Below are 19,466 nucleotides of genomic sequence, written 5' to 3' on the forward strand. Positions count from 1 at the left end.
GGATGGGTACCCCAGACTGCATGTATGTATTGAGAAGCAAGAGAAAAGGGCCAAGGACAGAGCTCTGGTGCTCTCTGGGAAATGAGAAACCCACCAAAGACACTGAAAAGGAGCCACATTTGAGGTTGGAGAAACCCAGGAAAGTGGTGTTTTAGAATCTGAGTTTCTTTTTTCAACCTTATTCCCTCCTCCAGCAAGCTGCCCAGTTGAGTTGAGACTCTAGGGATGGAGGCTGGAGCAGGCTGGCTCAGCACTGGGGAGACCGGACTTTTTTTTACAGTGGTGTGGAGTGAAGGGAGATAGAGTTTGGGGTCTTTAAAGAATAATTGGGGGTGCAAAACTCCTGTCTTTCCCCTCACCCCCATCTCACTACTCCAAGCTCTGGGAACGCAGTTGGGCCCTTCTGTTAGTCCTTCAGTGCCATTCTGCTCGCCTTATCCCAAGACCACTTCCTCCTTTACTTGCACAAGAATCCTTCTGCCAGGTCCTCTTTCTGGGGCACTCAACTCAACACAATTGGCTGCTACTTACTCTCTTTGGCTGCACCTGCCCTCTTACGGAGCCAACACCCCCAGGGGCTGTGTGGCCAAGGAGCCTGTGTGATTGGCACTGTGGTGGCCACACTGGTGTCCCCAGCAGCCCCTAGTCAGGGCACCCTGCAGCCCAGTGACAGGTCAGATCCTACCAGCTTCCGCCCTTAGAACACTGGGTCCTCCTTCTCTCCCCCTGCCCTCCACTCCACCAGAGAAACTTCCTTTTAAAGTCAGTGGGGAGGAGAGTCATAGGGCAGAACTCTAAAGTGGAGGGGCCCCAGTGAGTGGACGCCCTGCCCCGGGATGCCCGAGTCAGTGGAGACGGTACACCTGGCAGCTGGTTAGCTTCCTGGGGAGGAAGCTTGGCTGCAGCTGTCCTTCCCAGCTGTGTGAGAACAGCCAAGGACACCACCACGGGGACCAGGCTGGGGGGGTGTCTGACGCACTCCACCTCTGGGTGCCCTGCAGAGTTTCCATTTTGTCCTCTTCCTTGAGCCTAGACTGCGCCCTTGGTGGGTGATGTGGTTCCACACAGGGTTGAGTGATGGTGGTGGCGGTGGTGGGAGGGGTCCTCATCCACTCTCCGATCTTGGCCTTTATTTATGGGGGCGCTGAAAAGTACCTCCACCCCCGTCCTAGCAATACCCCTGGAAGAAGCCCTGGGAACAGGATGGCCGACATGGTCAGCCCTTTGCTTTGATGGAAGACTGTTGGAACCCAGATACTGATCTTTTTTATTCCAAAGGAAACCAAACCAATCTTAAAAAAAAAAAAAAAAAAAAAAAGGTGGGCTGATTCCTCCACACCTACCATGAAACCCAGTACGCAGGCTGCACTCAACGACCTCAACCCAGCACCTCCCTGAGCATGTTTCTTGGAAGAGCCTAGAAGATTCCTGGATTGAGACTTCATGGGTTCAGCATGAATTGGGCCTGTCTTTTGAAAAAACAAACACATTTGTAAGCTTTGTGGGAGTTTCCAGACCCGGCCTTGCTTGTCCTCTGACCCATCAGCATGGAGCCCGGCAGGGAGGCAGGCCACTGTGGGGACGGAGTTATCTGTCCAGCCATCTTGTCCCTTGGGCAGCCAGGGATGGAGCACCCACCGGAAGGGTGCGGAGGCCACCCACTGTGGCCCCATTAATGTTCAGTCTATGCTAGCAGTGGAGCGCCAAGGGGAGGCTTGTGTGGCGCGGATGTAAAAGGGACTAACTGAAATGTCGCACACACCACCATGTTCAGTGTGCTGGGACTTCTGGGTTCTGAGCCTTTCTGATGACTGCCACTAACCCATTGTGCACACCTCTGGGACCACAGAGAGCCATGCGGTCCATTGGCCATGAAGGCTGCCTTGGGAAATGCTGCTTTTAGGAGTCCTGACTAAGGGAGTTTTAAGAGCACAGACGTTTTATTGAACCAAACTCAGTGGCGAACAGAAAATGATCTGTTAGATTGTCAATGGGGAAGGGTTTATTATGACTGCTGGTGGGATAAACAGCGGCCCGTTCCTGCCAGCATTTATGGAAATAATGTTTTTAAGTTTTAAATGTGAGCTATAAACCTAAGCTACTTCAGTTTTTTTTTTTTTTTTTAATTCAATACTGAAACTGTGGGGGAAAGGTGGGCCAGTGCCAGAGAAAACATTCTCATTTAATAGTGTTTGCACATGGAACTGCAACCCAGTTTGCAGCGAGGCCGGAGAAGAACCCACAACTAATCCTTCATCACAGCTGTCTGCACGCTTGATCGGCTGCCATCGCCCGAACAGTGACTCCTTTTTTCTGGTGACTGCAGGCCTGAATGACCTAGTGTGAAGAGTTTAAACTATATACAAGGGGCGGAGGAAAGGGAAAGGGAACCTCAAATAGGTCTCAGCCAAAGGTTTTGTGCACAGGACTTCCTGTGCCTGCAGCCAGGGTCAGGGCTGTTCCCCCACCCATCCCGTCCCCGTAGCGTGTCCCCAACAGGGAAGACACTGGGACAGCCCAGCTTCACCTTGACTAATCCACCCCTGTTCCTGAAGCCAGCGAGGAGCGCTGTGGTTTGTGCCCCACAGTGGGGCTCTTCCCCCGCTGGGGCCGGTGTGGGAGCAACCAGACCCCCACGCCCCTCTCACTGCCCCCACATATCTGGCTTTGGTGGCTTGTTGCTCGAACGAGCAGGTTGGCTCACTATTCTCTCGGAGCTGACAGGTAAGAGTATGGTGCCTCATTTTATAAGAAAAGAGTGAGAAAGAATAAACAATTAGGCCAACAGATACAAGATGGATCTGTTGAAGGCCTAGTTGAGGTGGCAATCAGGAGGCCAGACTACAAACACCGTCGCAGCGTCCCTCTCCCCTTCCTGCCCTTGGCTAGGGTCGCATGTACAATCCCATTCTTACAGGAAATGAGAACTTGGAAAGTCATTGAAAACAAATACTTTTTAAAAAAATAAAATCACATTAAATGTTTTATTTTTCTTATTTTCCACTGTTTATCTACTAGGTGGGACCGAGCCACACCCCGTCATTCGAGGATGTATGTTGTAAGGAGCCCTGTTTTCTCAGGTCCCTGAGCTTTCTGGCAGTTGTCTGACAAAACAGAACACTTGCCCCAGGGACACTGGGCTCTTATTCAGTGGAGGGGATCCTTGCTAGTCTTGTGGGCTGAGGGCCTTTCCAGGAGACAGGGGCTCATTCCTCTTCCCAGCAAGGTTCTCTGTTAGAGATCGGCATCCCACTTGGGAAAACATTTGGGATCCCGGGATTGGCTTCTGATCTGCAGAGCTGGTCCCTTGCTGCCAACACCAGAGAAGGATAAAATATGTACTGTTTTAAACAAGGACCAAAACACCTTCAGGTACAATGGCTAACAGCTTCCATACTCTCTGCATGTCAGTAAAGGGCAAGAAAGGAGACAAAGAGCAGAGGAAGCAGGTGCAAAGAGTGAGGGACCAGCCAGGACAGCAGCGGAGGCCTGGCCTCGAGCGTTCCAACAGCGGCCTGTCAAGAGAGGTGGGGGACACGGGCGTTTTGTTCGAGTTGGCCCAAGAATCTGCAGGATACAGTGGAGAGGTATGGATTGAGGAGGAGCGGAGATGCAGGGAACCAGAGCTTGGGAAGCCTTGTGTGGGATGGAATGCTTTCAGGTGGGGTGTGAGGGAAACCAGTCCCAGCCTGATTCCACGGGAGCACGAGTGATACCAAGGGTTGTCCCCGCTGCGGGCAGGGAGGCAGGCCTCAGGTACGCCGGTGCCAGTCCGAGCTGCATGCTTCCCTGGGGATGCCAGGGTGGGTCTGACTCCTGGGGGAGGAACTCCCATCAGGCCGATGGCCATCCTCTGGAGGAGGCATTTTTTGAGTTGTTTTAGCAGCCAACCTTCTGGGTGGCTGGAGTATGGGTTCCCGGGCAGAGTGAAGGGGATATGGGTGGGGTACCACAGTGTCCATGACATTGACAAACTTGGAAGGCACGTATGGTCTCCTGGAGGTCGCATAATTAAAAGGGGACAAAAGGCAGACAGGACTGGTGCCTATGTTCTCTGAGCTGCATCTCTCCATTGATCTCTCCAGATCTCCTTGAGAAGGCTGAGAGCCTGCCCTGCACCCCAGCTGTCGACATTCCCTGGGCTCCCTCACCTTCTGACTTTGGGTTGCCACTGGGACGAGGTGGCGAGAGATTGCAGGGTGAACCCTGCTTCCTTCAGGCCACCGTCGGACAGTGGCTGTGCTTTCCTTGAGGCCAGAGGTTTTGTCCTGAAGAGTTGTTCTCGTCATCGTGCTCTCCTCCAGTCCCCTAAGAGCCCTCCAGCACTCCTGGATGTTTCTGTTAACCCTGCCCATGCTTTTATGACTGGTCTCCCCGTCTGACTCTCTTGAATCATCCCTTTGAGTGTCCAATCAGGAGAAGGAGGGTAAGCCACTCTGGGCTCTCTGCCCTGGACACCACTGCACACCCAACACCTACGCACCCTGTTAAATGCGGAGTTTGAGTCTGTAGGCCTGGGGTGGGGCCTGGGATTCTGCATTTCTAGGAAGCTCCCAGGAACCACACTGAGCGTCTGTCCAGGCCTTCCTGTTGTAGTGAAGGGCTTGGTTTCCCGGTTAAGTGAGGAAGAGGAAGGGGGGCAGGAGGAGGGGCAAGAGCTGTGAGGAGGTCCTTGAAAGCCTGCTGCAAGAGGGTGGAGACTCCAAGAGGGTGGTCTTAGAGCAAATATGGAGACATGGATTTCAAGATTACTAGAGAACATTTTTCTTTTTAAACCATCATGATGTAAGCCAAATATAAAATACATTTAGCAACGTTTGTGGGAAATAATTATTTATTTTAAAGATCTCAGAAGCTTTGTGTTAATGGACCATCCAAACCTCAATTTTCATGAACATTCAATGGTTACCAGTTTCAAGACAGGCATGCTGACATGTAACTTACATTTACTAATGTTTTTATCATCCTTTTCCATATGCATTTTTAGATCCTAGAACATTAATTTAGATGACAGAGAATCCATAAAAACTTAGAAACTGACGTGTTGGGTTTGTTTTCATGTAGTTCTTGTCTACAGAATAATACACTTCCATGTACTAATGTATCTGTAATAAATTTATTAATACATTGGTATTACCATTACCTATTTTTGTGTTGGTATTAAGTCAGTGTTCTTGGGTTATTACATAATAATAGTCGAATAACACAATCCCAATGCTGAGATGGAGGTTATTTTATCTAGTTAAAAATAGAAAAGTTATCTTGTCATAGATTAGAAAAGAATCTAATTTATAAATATCTACAGTCTCTGGCGTCTACTGGGCCGTGTTTTGCTTTGGCTGCATGCAGGAAGTGTTTCTGTCCTGTTCTAGACTTCATCTGACACAGAGGTAGTCTGTCCCGTAGTTTCAGGCCTTCCTTCCACCCTAGTAGTAGGGGACTAGGGTCTTTGAGTTTGCAGCACTGCCTTTATAGCTACTTAGCCTATCATTTTTCCAAAGCTTGCACCAGAAAGAGGTGGCAGGGTGGAAAGCATGTTATGCAAATTCCTTTTCCCTTAGGTCAAACACCACCACCAACTTTTCAATTGTAAAGATCAGGATTTCTCTCATGCCCCATACAACCACATAGACACTTAGTGCCTCCAAATCAAGGTACAGGCTTCATCACTTTTCACCACTGAAGACTCTTTCTAAGAAAGTGATTCATGTTGTAAATAGATAATGTGTTTCGTTTCTGTGCCAATGCACCTGAGCCCACTGGAGACAGCAGCATCCAAGACTGCTGCAGGTGCATGCAGCGATGCCTGGCTTCCGGGTGAGGCCAGCCAGGGGGGTTACTCATCGTCTGTGCCTCTAGAGCCTCCACTGGCTCAAAGCTCACAACTGATAGGGCAAAGCAACGGTTCCCAAACTTGAGTGTGCTTTAGGATCACCTGGAGGGCTCCGCACAGCACAGCCCCGCCCCCACGTCTTCTGCTGGGGGCTGAGTTGAGACCGCAGGTCTGAGGCTTGTGCTCTGAGAACCCCTGTCATAAATGTGCTGAGTCATCCCAAGATGATGTGGATACTATGACGTGGGTTGCTCAACAGCCAGGAGGAGTCCATCCTGGGCTCATGATGATCCCATGGTGCTCCCGATTGCCACAACAGAGCGCAGGAGAGTCCACACAGAGCACTTCCTGTTCCTTTTTAATTCCTCTGCTTTCCCATCAGATAGGTACCCATACTTGATATCGCAGTCCTCGGCCCTCTTAAAACAGTATTTTCCTCCCATCTTATTTCGGTACAGTATTTTCCTCCCTCTTACTTGGGTTCAGAGAAATGGTTAATCCTGATAGAGGAAGCCAAGAACTGAGTTTGGTTAGTTTAACAAAAAATTCTGACAGTCTTAGGCACAGTCTGGTCAGACAGTTAGACCAGTGCTTCCAAGAAGAAATGGTGCTTACTTGTACAAAACTAACCATTTATTAATTTTTCCTCTTATTTTAAAAAAGATTTGTCTATTCATTTGGGAGAGAGAGAAAGAGAGCATGTTCTTATTTACTCATGTGAGAGGGAGAGAGAGAAAATGCTCAGGCAGACCCCATGCTGAGCACAGAACCCGACACGGGGTTCTATCCCAGGACCTAGGGGTCATGACCTGAGCCGAAATCAAGAGCTGGTGCCTAACCGATGAAGACACTCAGGGGCCCCAAAACTAATCACGTGCTTTAAAAAAAAATGGAGGGAACAAAGTGGATGTGTCTTGCTACTCCCTTCACCTCCCTCTCCCTGCAACAAAGCATCAGTCCTAAATTCTCTCAGATTTTTTTTTTCCTCCCTCCAATTTCAACAATTAAAAAGAAACCAAAAGCTTCTAGACTCTGTCCTGGTTCTTGGCTCATTTGCCTTCACAAAGTCACAACATTAAAAGGCAATAATCCATTATTTTTTCTATGCCCCACGTCCAGTGATTAAATATCTCTACCCTAAATAACACTGCTCTCAAGTGCTCAGTTTATCACACTTTTTCTAAAAATTTCGGTCATGGAGTGATTCATCTTTTTTTCTTAAAACAAGGGAAAGAAGACAAGAGCATGATGAAGTGAGAGGTGAGTTTTGAACTCACACTGGAATTGGGGCCTGAGCACAGGTCTGGGATCAGCACAGTACATTCCAGGAGATTTGGTTAAGTAGATACTGATGCGTGTGATGATGCCACCAAAGCCTACTTGTCCTACCAGGTGCCTCCAGAGACACTTCTCAGCCTTCAGAACAAGGACCTCAGAAAAAAAAGAGATGAGTCCTAACCCACCTGTTTCATGCTCTAGTGAAGTATCAGTGTTTATCAGTGAGACGTGGCACAGTTTCCTTTCCTCCTAAGTGGCTTTGGGAGAGCCTGCTCTGAAGGTGGCTAGACCTTCTCCATCTCAATCTGCTGGTGGTAGTGCCGAGCCTGCCGCTGGCCAACATTCAGCTTGTACACGGAGCTCTTGTGTTGGCACTTACGGTGGCCCCACACGGCCCCCACGCCTGCCAGGAGCAGCAGCAGACATAGGACGGTGACAATGGTGGCAATGACAGGGCCCCTGCTGAGGCTGGGACACCCATCCCCTACACACGATTCCACAGTTGGAAGAAGCTCCTCGCTTGCACCTGGGCCGGGGCTTTCCTGTCCCAAGAAGTCCTCAGACAGTAGGTATGGGAAACTATCCTGGACCTCAGGAGCAATGGTTTCCCCTGGAGTCTGGCTGGCTGCCATGATAGTTGAGGGACTGTGATTTGGCAACTGTTGGACAGCAGTTGTCACTGTCCCCAGGGTAGAGCTGGGGAGTTCATAGGGTAGTGTGGCCATGGGAGACGTCTCTGTGGCAAAGCTCCAAGGAACAGTTGACTGGTACCTGGTCAAGTCACCATCTCCCATGCTGGGATTCTCAGTTTCAGACACATTTCGGGGTCTGAGAGCCAAAGCTTCTACATCTAGTGTTTGAGATGGAAGAACTGAACTATGGGTCATGTCCTCACTTGGTGTGATGGAGGTACTCCTGGGGTTCTTAACTTCGACAGGAATGGGCTGATTAAGAGTAACTGGAACTCTTTCTTCCAGCCCTACTGACCCATCTCCCTTGTCCCCATCTTCCTCATCCTCCTCCTCTTCTGCCTCTATCTTTCTCCAAGCCCCATCCGTCACAGGGTAACCATCTAACCAGGACTCATCACTGCTGCTCACCATTGGGTCCCCGGTCTTGCTGTCAGTCCTGCCCAGAAATGGTCCTGAGGGACCATGAGTGCTGCTATAGATCACCTTGGCTTCAGGTTCACCCGGAGCTGCTGTTAGGCTACTATGGTTGTCTCTAGCCAGAAACTGCTTTTTGGAGCCATCATTCATCTCCTTCTGCAGCCCAGGCTTGTGAAAATTCTCAGCAGGAAACCAGAACAAGTACTTCTGGTTTAGCTGGGGTCCTGGAGAGTCTGTGGGGACACTGCTTCCCGCGATGGACAAGCCTGTAGTTGGCACAAAGGCTGTATCCCAGGTTATGCTTTCTCTCCCCACGGAAATGGAGACCAGACCGTCCTGTTTTGAAACCTCCTCAGGGGCCTCTCCTGGACTTCTGTCTTCTTCTGCCTCTGTCCGGGAATCCTCCATGAGCTCTCTAAAGGACATGGATCTGTCATCTGGGAAATTATCCTCATAGTCAATATGTGTCTCAGCCACATCTGGAAGGGGAGAAGGAAAAACTTCATTAGGTCCAAGGTTACAGAGCCAGGAGAGTAGAACACAAGAAAAGGAAATAAAAAGGATAAGGACTGTTCTAATCCATCTGTTCTAGATGAAATAAAGCTGTCATTCACAGATGCTATGACTGTGTATCACAAACAAACCCAAAGACTCTAACTATAAACTGTTGCAATTGATACATGGGTTTATCAAGGACATGGGTTTTATTGTCAATGTAAAATACCAACTGTATTTCTGTATACCAGCAATATACAGCAACAAAAATTTTTAAAAAACACCATTTGCCATAGCATTAGAAAAACCAAACACCTAGGAAAAAAGCTAACAAAAGATGTGCAAGACTTGAATGTAGAGTGGTATGGAATATTGCCAAGCAAAATTAAAGACCTCACTAAATGAAGGGATATAAAATGGTTAAGCTGTCAACTCCATCCAAATTGATCTCTCCAGACTTAATACAACCATAATAAAAATCTCAGGCATTGACAAGCTGATGCTAAAACTTATGATAATGCAAAGAACCAAGATCTCTTGAAATCTACAAAATTTCAAGATTTACTCTAAAACTGGAATACTTTTTAAGGCCATGGTATTGGGTGGCTCAGTTGGTTAAGCAACTGCCTTCGGCTCAGGTCATGATCCCGGAGTCCCGGAATCCAGTCCTGCATTGGGCTCCTGGCTCCATGGGGAGTCTGCTTCTCCCTCTGACCTTCTCCCCTCTCATGCTTCCTCTTACTGGCTCTCTCTCAAATAAATAAGTAAAAATCTTAAATAAATAAATAAATAAATAAGACCATGGTATTGGCCCAAGGATAGATAATTGGATTATGTTAATTTTAGGAACTTGTAAACTCATGAAAAGAGTTAAAATGCAAGCCACAGACTTGAAGATATTTGTGACACATACGATTTTCAAGGGATTCCTATCCAGAATTCATAAAGAACTCCTCCTACAAGTCAATACTAAGTAGGCAGATAAGCCATATCTGGCAAGATACTTGAATTGGCGCATAACAAAAAAGACACCTAAGTAGTCATTAAAAATGTGTACAGATGCCCAACCTTATTAGTAATAGAGATATGCTAACTACAAGCATAAAAGTATGCCATTCCATAGCACCACAACAGCTAAAAGTAAGCAGACTTACAATATCTAGTGTTAACTGATGATATCTAGTGTTTGGGCATCAAAGGACATGCACATGAATGTTCCTAATAACCCAAACCTGGAAACAATTCAAATGTCTATAAACTGCAAAACTGATATAAATCATAGCATATTTGTAAAAGGAAAATCTGTACATCAATGAAAATGAACCGACCATTACTTCTGACAAGGACTTAGATGAATCTCACAGTCAAAATGTGGAGGAAAAGAAGCCAGGCACAAAAGAACACACTTTGTGTGATTCAATTTACATAAAGTGCAAAATAGTGCAAAAATAGTCAAAGCTAATCTATGACGTTAAAAGTCAGGTTGGTGGATGGAGAGAAGGGGTAAAGACTAAGTCTGGGGACACGCAGGGCTTTGGGGATACTGGCAACATGCTACTTGACCGGTGTAGTGTTTCTTTTCTGATAATTAATTCATCTGTTCCCTTATGATTCTGTTTGTATGTTAGGTAAAAACATATCTTTTAAAACACAATTTTCTCTTTGTAAGACTTCATGAGATTATGCTATGAAATATTTTAAATCCAGCCAAGTAAGAATGAACAAAAGTCCCCATAGATAGGGGACCAGAATGTTAGGACAGCAGGTCAGGAAGGCTCAAGGAGCTGTGTCCTCGGAAGAGAGCAGCCCACTGGGCTTTCCCTACTCTCAGTGATCTTTGAAAGTCAAGTCCTAATGGAAGTCATAGTTATTAAAACAGAAAGGCTCCCTATGACACTGCAGTATAGTAAGAAGTATATGTTTAGTCTTTGTCCCTGTCCTGGCAGGTTCCTGGCAGCTCCTAAAACCCTTGGAATTTCCTAAGCAACAGGGGTGAGATCACATCTTTTGTTATTCATAAGGAGCTCCTTTCAACCTTACCTGACTTTATGCTAATGAAGTCACCCCTAGATGACGTCTGGATGGTGGCTGGTTGCCAGAGGACCCAACCAATCAGAGCGTGGGAAATTGAGGCCCCAGCCTCTGACCTCTGAGGAGGGGTAAGTGGGTGGAGTCCATCACCAATGGCCCTTATTGAATCAATCAGTTGTGCCTAAATAATGAAACCTCCATAAAACCCCTAAACTACTGGGTGCAAAGAGTTTCTAGGTTGGTGAATGTATCCACATCCTGGGAGGGTAGCTCAACGCAATTTCATGGGGACAGAAGCTCCTGTACTTGGGATCCTTCCAGACCTTGCCCTTTATATCTCTACCTCAAGTTATTCGTCTGTATTCTTTATAATATCCTCTATAATAATTGGTAAAGGTGAGTAAAGGACTTTCCTAAGTTCTGTGAGCCTTTCTAGCAAAGCAATACACCTGAGAGGATGGGCATGAGAATCCCCAATTTATAACTTTTTTGGTCAGAAATACAGGAGGCTCAGGATGGAGGATTGGTGTCTGGAGTGGGATCAGTCTTGTGGGACAGAGCCCCTAACCTGTGGGGCTCACTAACTCTGAGCAGTTAATGTTAGCATTGAATTACATTGTAGAACACCCAGCTGGTGTCCAGAGACTTGGAGAATTGGTTGTTGGTGTGACAAGTGTTCTATGGGAAGAAATAGATCTTAGTAGTCTTCACTCTTCACTCTGCAACTTGGAAAGCACAAATGCAAAGAGCTTCAAAACCAAGGTCTAGATAAAGTGCTGAGGTGTCATGTGGTACATTCCTGGGCTCTGAAAGTGGATTAGTGGGCATATGGCTTATTTCTTACAAGACTCCGTATTTTGCTTTCTGAATGCAAGTTATAAATAAATTTTAAAAGTCCTTTCTGATCTCCTAAAATTTAAGCCCATGCACTTTGTGTCTTCAGTAAAAAATGCAAAAACAGTGGATAGCAAACAAACATCTCTGATAAATGTAAAATGCACGTCATGTTTTATGCTTAGAAAAAGATAGCCGAGGGGCTCCTGGCTGGCTCAGTTGTTAGGCCACACAACTCTTGATCTCAGGGTTGTGAGTTTGAGCCCCACTTTGGGTGTAGAGATTAAAATCAGGAAGGAAAGAAGGGAGGAAGGAAGGAATGGCCTAGTAATTACTTCAGGGGACCCTTCTAGCCCATGATGTCCTGTTCACAGTCCCCAGACAAAAGCAGAGCCATGCTTAGGAGCATCACAGAATTCCAGCACAGGTCCCCAGGGTTTGGGTGGGTGGCCCCCTACACACTCATTGCTATGTCATCATGCCTCATTCTCCATGGCACTGCCGTTCCAAGTACTGCCGTCACCTATTCCGACATTCAGCAAACGTCCTCGAGTGCCCACTCTCCATCTGACACTGCGAGGGCTCTGGGTCACTGAGAAACAGGACAAGCAGTCCCAGGCCTTGTGGAGCATACAGAATGGAATTCCATGGTCCTGAGACCTACCAGCTTGAGTCACAATGTGTTTGTATGCACAAATTCTCACCCATCCTGCTGAATAAAGACTAGTTTTGGCACTTAAGTGCCGTCTTTTCTTAAAAACACAACAAAATGAAATAAAGGCCACTACAACACAACTTTTCTCTAAAATAAGCACCAAGTCATACTGAATCCAGCTGGTCATTTAAGAAGGCCATTACTTACTCTCTGACCTTAATGTGGTTATACTGTTTGCTTGAATATGTGTGTGCTGATGGACTGCAGTAGGGTGATCACAAGAATGGCCACAATTCTCCACTCTTTCCTGCATCGAGTCCTTTTGCAATGTGACTGTGCAACTCTTCCCTTCAAGAAGCGGTGTCTCTTTTTCCTGCTTTCAGATTGGGACTGGCTTGTCACTTGTTTTGACCCACAGAATAAAGTCAAAGTCTCATATGCTCGCTCTTTCTTTCTCTGCATCCTGCCAGCTGCCATGTGAGTGAGCCTAGGACAGCCTACTGAGGGGTAAGAGGCCATGTGGAGGAGAGGCAAACTGTTCCAACTGAAGACCTCATAAACCGATCAGCTTCATCAACCTGGGGGAGGACCACATGCACGTGAGTGAGCCTGGTCAAAGGCAGAAGAAGAAGAACAAGCCAGGTAAGCCCAGCCCAGACAGCTTACACAGAAAATTGTACCCAAATAAATGAGTGTTGTTGATGCCATTACATTTTAGGGGGTGGTTTATATGCAGAGAAAACTGACATGCTAGCCCTGAGCTGGCTCGAGGACAGGGACCAAGTCACTGTATCCCTACAGCTGAACTATATCCTCAGCCCAGCCCGTTATAGGTGTTCTTATAGGTATTTTTGAATGAGTGAAAGATTAACTGGCACTGGGAGAAACAGGAAGGAACACCTTCTCAGCTCCCAAGACTCTCCTGATCCCTGCCTCAAAATGGCTCAGAGCTAAGTTCTAGTGCCAGGAACACAGGGCTCAGAACACAAGAGGACTTTGGGCTCATTTCCAGTCTCTGAGGAGTTAATGACATATAACATAGACTCTTAGAACACCCCTGAAAGATGCCACCCTTGAAGTGCTACTTGAATACAGACATACACATGGGAGAGCAACACATACACATACTCACCTTTCACACGCAGGTGAGCATGACTCAGTGCACAGCCTGGCCCATGAGAACACCTGTTCCCCTCCCAGCCCTTCCGTGCTGCCCCTGCACCCACCATTGTGAAAGGATGCCCCAGGAGAACTCCCTCCCCACTGCTAGCAGATTCATTGTCGTGAAGCAGGGAAGCGAGCCCACTCCACCACAATGAAGCCCTAATGCAAAGAAACTTGGCATTTCACACATCTTACAGGTCATCTTTGCCTCAAATCTGCTGTATCCATCTTGTTTTTATTCTAAAAAACCAGACTGTCTTTTATGGCATTGCGGAAAAAAATTAATATGTTTGCAAAACAAGATACATACGTCAGTTGTCTCCCAAGTGGGGGATGACCCCTGTGTCCTCAGCTAGAACACATCCCCCTTTCACCATGGGGAAAGGCAGGAAGCAGCTCTCTCCAAGACCATTTTTCCTCAAGAAGCTTTCCCCCACTTGAAATCACAGGCTATTACCTCATGCACGATCTGCAATGGAGGGCCTCTTACCACACATTATTTTACTAGGGAGTATTTCTTGGTTGCCTCATTGTAGCCCAAGACACCAAACCATTGAGAGCCCACAAAAAGTTCTGTTTCATTCCATGGAACTTTGGTCACTTGTGGTTAAATTCTGACACTGCGTTTATTTTCTTTCAGGTCCTCTGCTGGAGCTCATTGACCGGTGGGTTTAAGAGCTAAAGAAACCCATGTTTGCAGAGTTCTGCCAGCGTGAAAGCTGGCAGGGGGCCCGCGTGAAGGCGGGTGGTGGGTGGACGTATTCTCTCATGGTCATCACAGCCATTGCCTTACAATCCCAGCAGACGCCAGCCCTGAGGTGGCCTGTGGTGAACAGAAACAAGCAATAGCCAAAAAGTGTGGCTGAGGGATACTCAGAATCTTCCAGTCCTTCAAGCTAATTGTTGCCTTGACTCATCTCTGAAACGTCCACCCGGGCTTCTTCCCTTGTCTTCTGCCCAAACCCTGATTCCATTTCCTCAGCTGCAGTTCCACACACTTGTTCTTCTGACGGCCCCTCCCTCTGCTCTGCTTTCTCTTTCTTGTCTCACTGCTCACATTCCAGACCACTTGACTATATCACCAGGGGCAGAAGCAAAGATGACCTTACCATTAAGATGGATTATATGCCAGGCTTGAAAATATCCAAATGGTGCAGCTGAAACAGCATCACGTATTTTCTTTACCCTAAACCTTTCAGAATGAGAAAACTCCACATTTTTTAAAGTACGTGTGTGTGTGCACAGACACACAACTAGGCTTGTTGAATATGAATTTTTTTAAATGTGGAAACTATATTAAACATCAGGAGAAAGTTTTTTACAAACAACCACCATGCATGGAGAAGTACATAATATTTTACAACGAAACTGGTTATCAGAGGAGAAACAGAAGTTTCTGGAGCAGATGAGAGAAGGGCAGTATGATGCCACTCCTAACCTACCCTTACCCTTCAAAAACTGGACCGAGCATTCAACCCAGAGAGAAGCCAAGCAGGTGAAGAAAACCAGACCAGTAACCAGCAGGGCTGACTGTTCTTTTTTTTTTTTTTTTTTTTTTTAAGATTTTATTTATTTATTTGACAGACAGAGATCACAAGTAGGCAGAGAGGCAGGCAGAGAGAAAGGAAGGGACACAGGCTCCCTGGGGAGCAGAGAGACTGATGCGGGGCTCGATCCCAGGACCCTGGGATCATGACCTGAGCCAAAGGCAGAGGATTTAACCCACTGAGCCACCCAGGCACCCCAGGACTTTGCCTTGTGAAGGTAAAGTAAATCTCGGCATAGGACATTTAACCTTTCTCAAGAGAGAGCAGATCCCAGATGTTTTAAAGCAAACAGATAAACAAGCAAAAGTAAAACTACCTACCCCTTCTACTGAGTTGTCCCCTTCTAGCTACCATTCCCTCTTCTGGATGAAAGGAAGATGCATGTAAAAGGCAAAGCACCTAACTTAGAAGAAAAAATATATGGAACAGAATGAATTCCTCACAACAGCTTTATACTAATCAGAACTTAAAAAGAAAGTGAGTGCAAGAGAACAAGTTCAAAGGGGTGGTGGTAAGAGAATGTCATGGAAAGGGTGATTTTAAACTTCAGGAATCAAATTGAGGACCGACATACATCATGGTAGAACTAAAAAATAAACAGAAACTGCAAGGAGTAGAATAGAATTTTACAAAACCGAGAAAAAAACCTGAAGACTCATATTTAAGAGTCAATGCAAACTTGAGGCAGAATAAATTCATAAAAAATTACATGCAGGCACATCAAATTAAAACAGCTTAAAACCAAAGAGAAAAGAAAGTAACCAGTGAAAGCAGACATATAACCTTCAAAAAAGGCAACAAATAGACTGAAAGCAACATTAAAAAAAAAAAAAGAAGAAAAAGAAGAAAGCTAGAAGACACTGGCTTAACATGTTAGAAGAGGGGCACAGTTGGGTGTTGCAGTTGGCTGAGCAACTGACTCTTGGTTTCGGCTCAGCTCATGATCTCAGGGTCATCATCTCAGGGTCTTGAGATTGAGTCCCGCATGGGACTCTGTGCTCAGCACAGAGTCTGCTTGGCATTCTCTCTCCCTCTTCCTCTGTCCCTCCTGCTCATGCCTGTGCTCTCTCTCTCAAACAAATAAAGCTTTAAAACAAAAATGTGTTAGAAGAAAAGAACTGCCAACTTAGAATTCTTGCTCTGTGAAAATTTCTTTGCTGAAAGTCCCAAGATGTAGGAAAGAAAGAACAATGAAGCAGGTAAATATGGGGTGTGAGTTCAAGCCCTGTGTTAGGCTCTACACTGGGTGTGGAGCCTAATTTTTTTAAAAAGTAAAGAAGGAGATAAAAAGATCAGAAATTAATAAAATAAAAACCAAACATACAATAATCAATGTAGCCAAAATTTGTTCTTGGAAAAGAACTACTGATCAAAACATTAATAAGAACTACTGATCAAAACATTAATAAGTCCCTAGCAAGATGATTTCAGAAACACTTAGAGAGAACACAAATGAAAACATCAGGAATAGAAAGAAGCATCACCACAGATCTTTCAGATGTTGTCAAAAAAGATAGTAACAAGATTAAACTAAATTTATGCCCCCCAAATTCTTTTTTTTAAGTTTATTTATTTATTTATTTATTAGTAATCTCTACACCCAACATGGTGTTCGAACTCATGACCCCGAGATTAAGAGTCTGCATGTTCCTCTGACCGAACCAGTCAGGTGCCCCCCACCCCCACCAAATATTCTGATGAAATAGACAACATCCTAGAAGAAGCTCTTCAAAAGTGCCACAAGAAGAGATAAAAAATCTTATATGCCATTAATTATTAATGAAATAGAATTTCACTACACACAGAAAACTAGGCACAGGTGGCTTTGCCAATGAATTCTATCAAATATATAGGACTATAATTCCAATGTTTCATAAACTCTTCCAGAGAACAAAAAAAGAAGAAATACTTTCCAACTTATTTTATACAGCTGGTGTAATCTTGGTAACAAAACCTGGCGAGTACATGCTAAGAAAGTAGTTTTGCAGACCATTCTCACTAAAATAGATGCAAAAGCCATAAATAAAATATTGACAAATTGAAACCAGTACTATATTAGTATTGATAGGCTGAATAATTAAGCATTATATTAAAAAGATAATCTATTACACCAAGCTAGGTTTATCCCAGGAACTCCTGATTGGTTTATTTGAAAAAAGGAGTTTTAGGGGCACCTGGGTGCTCAGTTGCTTAAGTGTCTGGCTCTTGATTTTGGCTCAGATCATGATCTTAGGGTTGTGAGACTGAGTCCCATGTTGGGCTCCCCACTGGGCGTGGAGCTTGCTTAAGATTCTCTCTCTCTCTCCCTCAGCTTCCTTTCATCCCTCTCCTGCCCCTACTTGCTGTCAACAAGGTAAAAACCCTTAGGAATTGAGAATATAAAGAATTTTCCTTAACCTGATTTTTAAGATATATAAAAACTGATGTGGAAGAGATTATGATCACAGCCTGCATCACAGATGAACCTTGAGGATATTGTGCTAAATGAAATAAGCCTGTCACAAAAAGAAAAATACTGTCCGATTCCACTTACATGAGGTATCTAGAGTAGTAAAATACCCAGAAACAGAAGGGAGAAGGGTTGTTGTCATGGGCTGAGGGCAGATGGTTGTGATTTAATGGGTACAGAGTTTCAATTTTGTGAGAGGAAAATGCTCTTGAGATCTTTTTCACAACAACATGAATATACTTAATGCTACTGAACTGTATACTTAAAAGTGGCCAAGGTGGTAAACTTTGTGTTCTGTATTTTTCATCACAATTTTTTAAAGGACTGGATTAATAATTAGACTATGTTAAAATTCTTTTCATCAAAGATACTATGGAGAAAGTGAAAAGGCAACTTACCTAGCAGAAGATATGAAAATTTCTGGTATCTAGACTCCTATAAAGATCTCTGACAAATCAGTATGAAATAAATGGACAATCCAGTACAAAAATGAGTGAGAGGGGCACCTGGGTGGCTCAGTCATTAAGCGTCTGCCTTCCGCTCACATCATCATCCCAGGGTCCTGGGATTGAGCCCCACATTGGGCTCCCTGCTTGGTGGAAAGCCTGCTTCTCCCTCTCCCATTCCCTCTGCTTGTGTTCCCTTTCTTGCTGTCTCTCTCTCTGTGTCAAATAAATAAATAAATCTTTAAAAAAAAGAGGAAAGAAAAATGAGTGAGAGAAATGAACAGACACTTCATAAATGAGATATTCAAATAGCCAACAAACATACTGATAAGGTGCTCAACACATTAATAATAGGGGAAATTAAAATTAAGTGTTATTATACCTATATATTGGAATGCTTAAAGTCAAGAAGACTGACAATACCAACTATTGGTGAGGATATAGGGCTCCTGGGGCCCTCATACTCTGTTGCTGGGAGCATAACTTGGTAAAACCATTTTGACAACTAGTTAGGCATTATCCACGAAAGTTGAACATATCCATACCCTTTGACTCTGCAATTTAACTCCTATATGGTTAAGAGGAACACATGCCACACAGACACCAAAAGATCTGCACAAGAATGTCCTTATAATAGCCCCAAACTTGAAACAACAAAAATATTCATCAACAGTAGAATGGAATATTCCACAGCAAGGAAGAAGAATGAACTTCAGTTTCACGGAACAGCATGGATGTATCTCACACACATGATGTTGGACAGAGGAAGTCATACCCAAGAGTATAGCCTTTATGCTTCTACTGAAATAAAATTTAAACAGGGAAAACAGAGTTCATGGTCTTGGAAGTCTGGATATTCTGAGGAAGACAATGACTGGAAGGTGATGCTCGGAGTGTTTTATATAATTCAATAATATTACACATTGTTAAGCTGCCCCTCAATCGTAAAACAGTAAGTATCCCTTCTTCCTAGGATGGTTATACTTTGAAATATTTCAAGAAAATATTGTTTGATGTTATGCATGTGTCACCTACATCAAGCTGTAAGCCAGCTGCTGCTAAAAATTCCAATTAAGAATTCACAGTCTCCCCCCACCCCAAAAGAATTCACAGTCCAGAGAATGGGAAGTTAGCTTTCTCATCGGGAAACTCACCTCTGGCTGTGCCTGCTACGAGTACTTCTATTATCTGTACCTTGCGCAAAGCCACTGCTATGCTCAATAGTGCCCCAAATATCTGAAATGACTATTGGCAAAATTAGTGGCATATTAACTACAATGATACATATGAGAAATGGGCTCTGATTCATAAAATGCAAGTTATTTATGAATGGGGATTGGCTAAGGATACTTTGGAGGCACTTCTCATCCTTACATGGACAGGATAACTCCAGTGTAGACCTTGATTGTGAGACTTAACCCTCAAATGATCTCATCTGGGACTCACATGTTATGCACGGGAATGATGGGAGTGGCACCCTTCTGTGCACTGGGTGCAACTCTCCAGCTCAAGGCCAAGACGCCCAGCTCCTCTCAGCCCAGGAGCACCGAGAACAGGAACTCTACCTTTGCATACCCTGCACACAGCATGGTGCTTGGCACACAGCAGACACTCCAGAAATGTTT

General features: G+C 45.2%; 1 protein-coding gene across 1 annotated transcript in view; it reads right to left on the minus strand.

Moving 5' to 3' along the window:
- Window positions 1–6,818: 6,818 nt before the first annotated feature.
- SUSD5 (sushi domain containing 5) overlaps window positions 6,819–19,466 on the minus strand; it is a 50,535-nt gene continuing 37,887 nt past the window's right edge. The window contains exon 5 of the mRNA XM_032302677.1: window positions 6,819–8,699. Coding sequence (XP_032158568.1) covers window positions 7,396–8,699 — 1,304 coding nt within the window. The 3' untranslated portion in view covers window positions 6,819–7,395. The remainder of the gene's footprint in view (window positions 8,700–19,466) is intronic.

This window comes from Mustela erminea, chromosome 1 (assembly GCF_009829155.1).
Source record: "Mustela erminea isolate mMusErm1 chromosome 1, mMusErm1.Pri, whole genome shotgun sequence".
Lineage (NCBI taxonomy): Eukaryota > Metazoa > Chordata > Mammalia > Carnivora > Mustelidae > Mustela > Mustela erminea.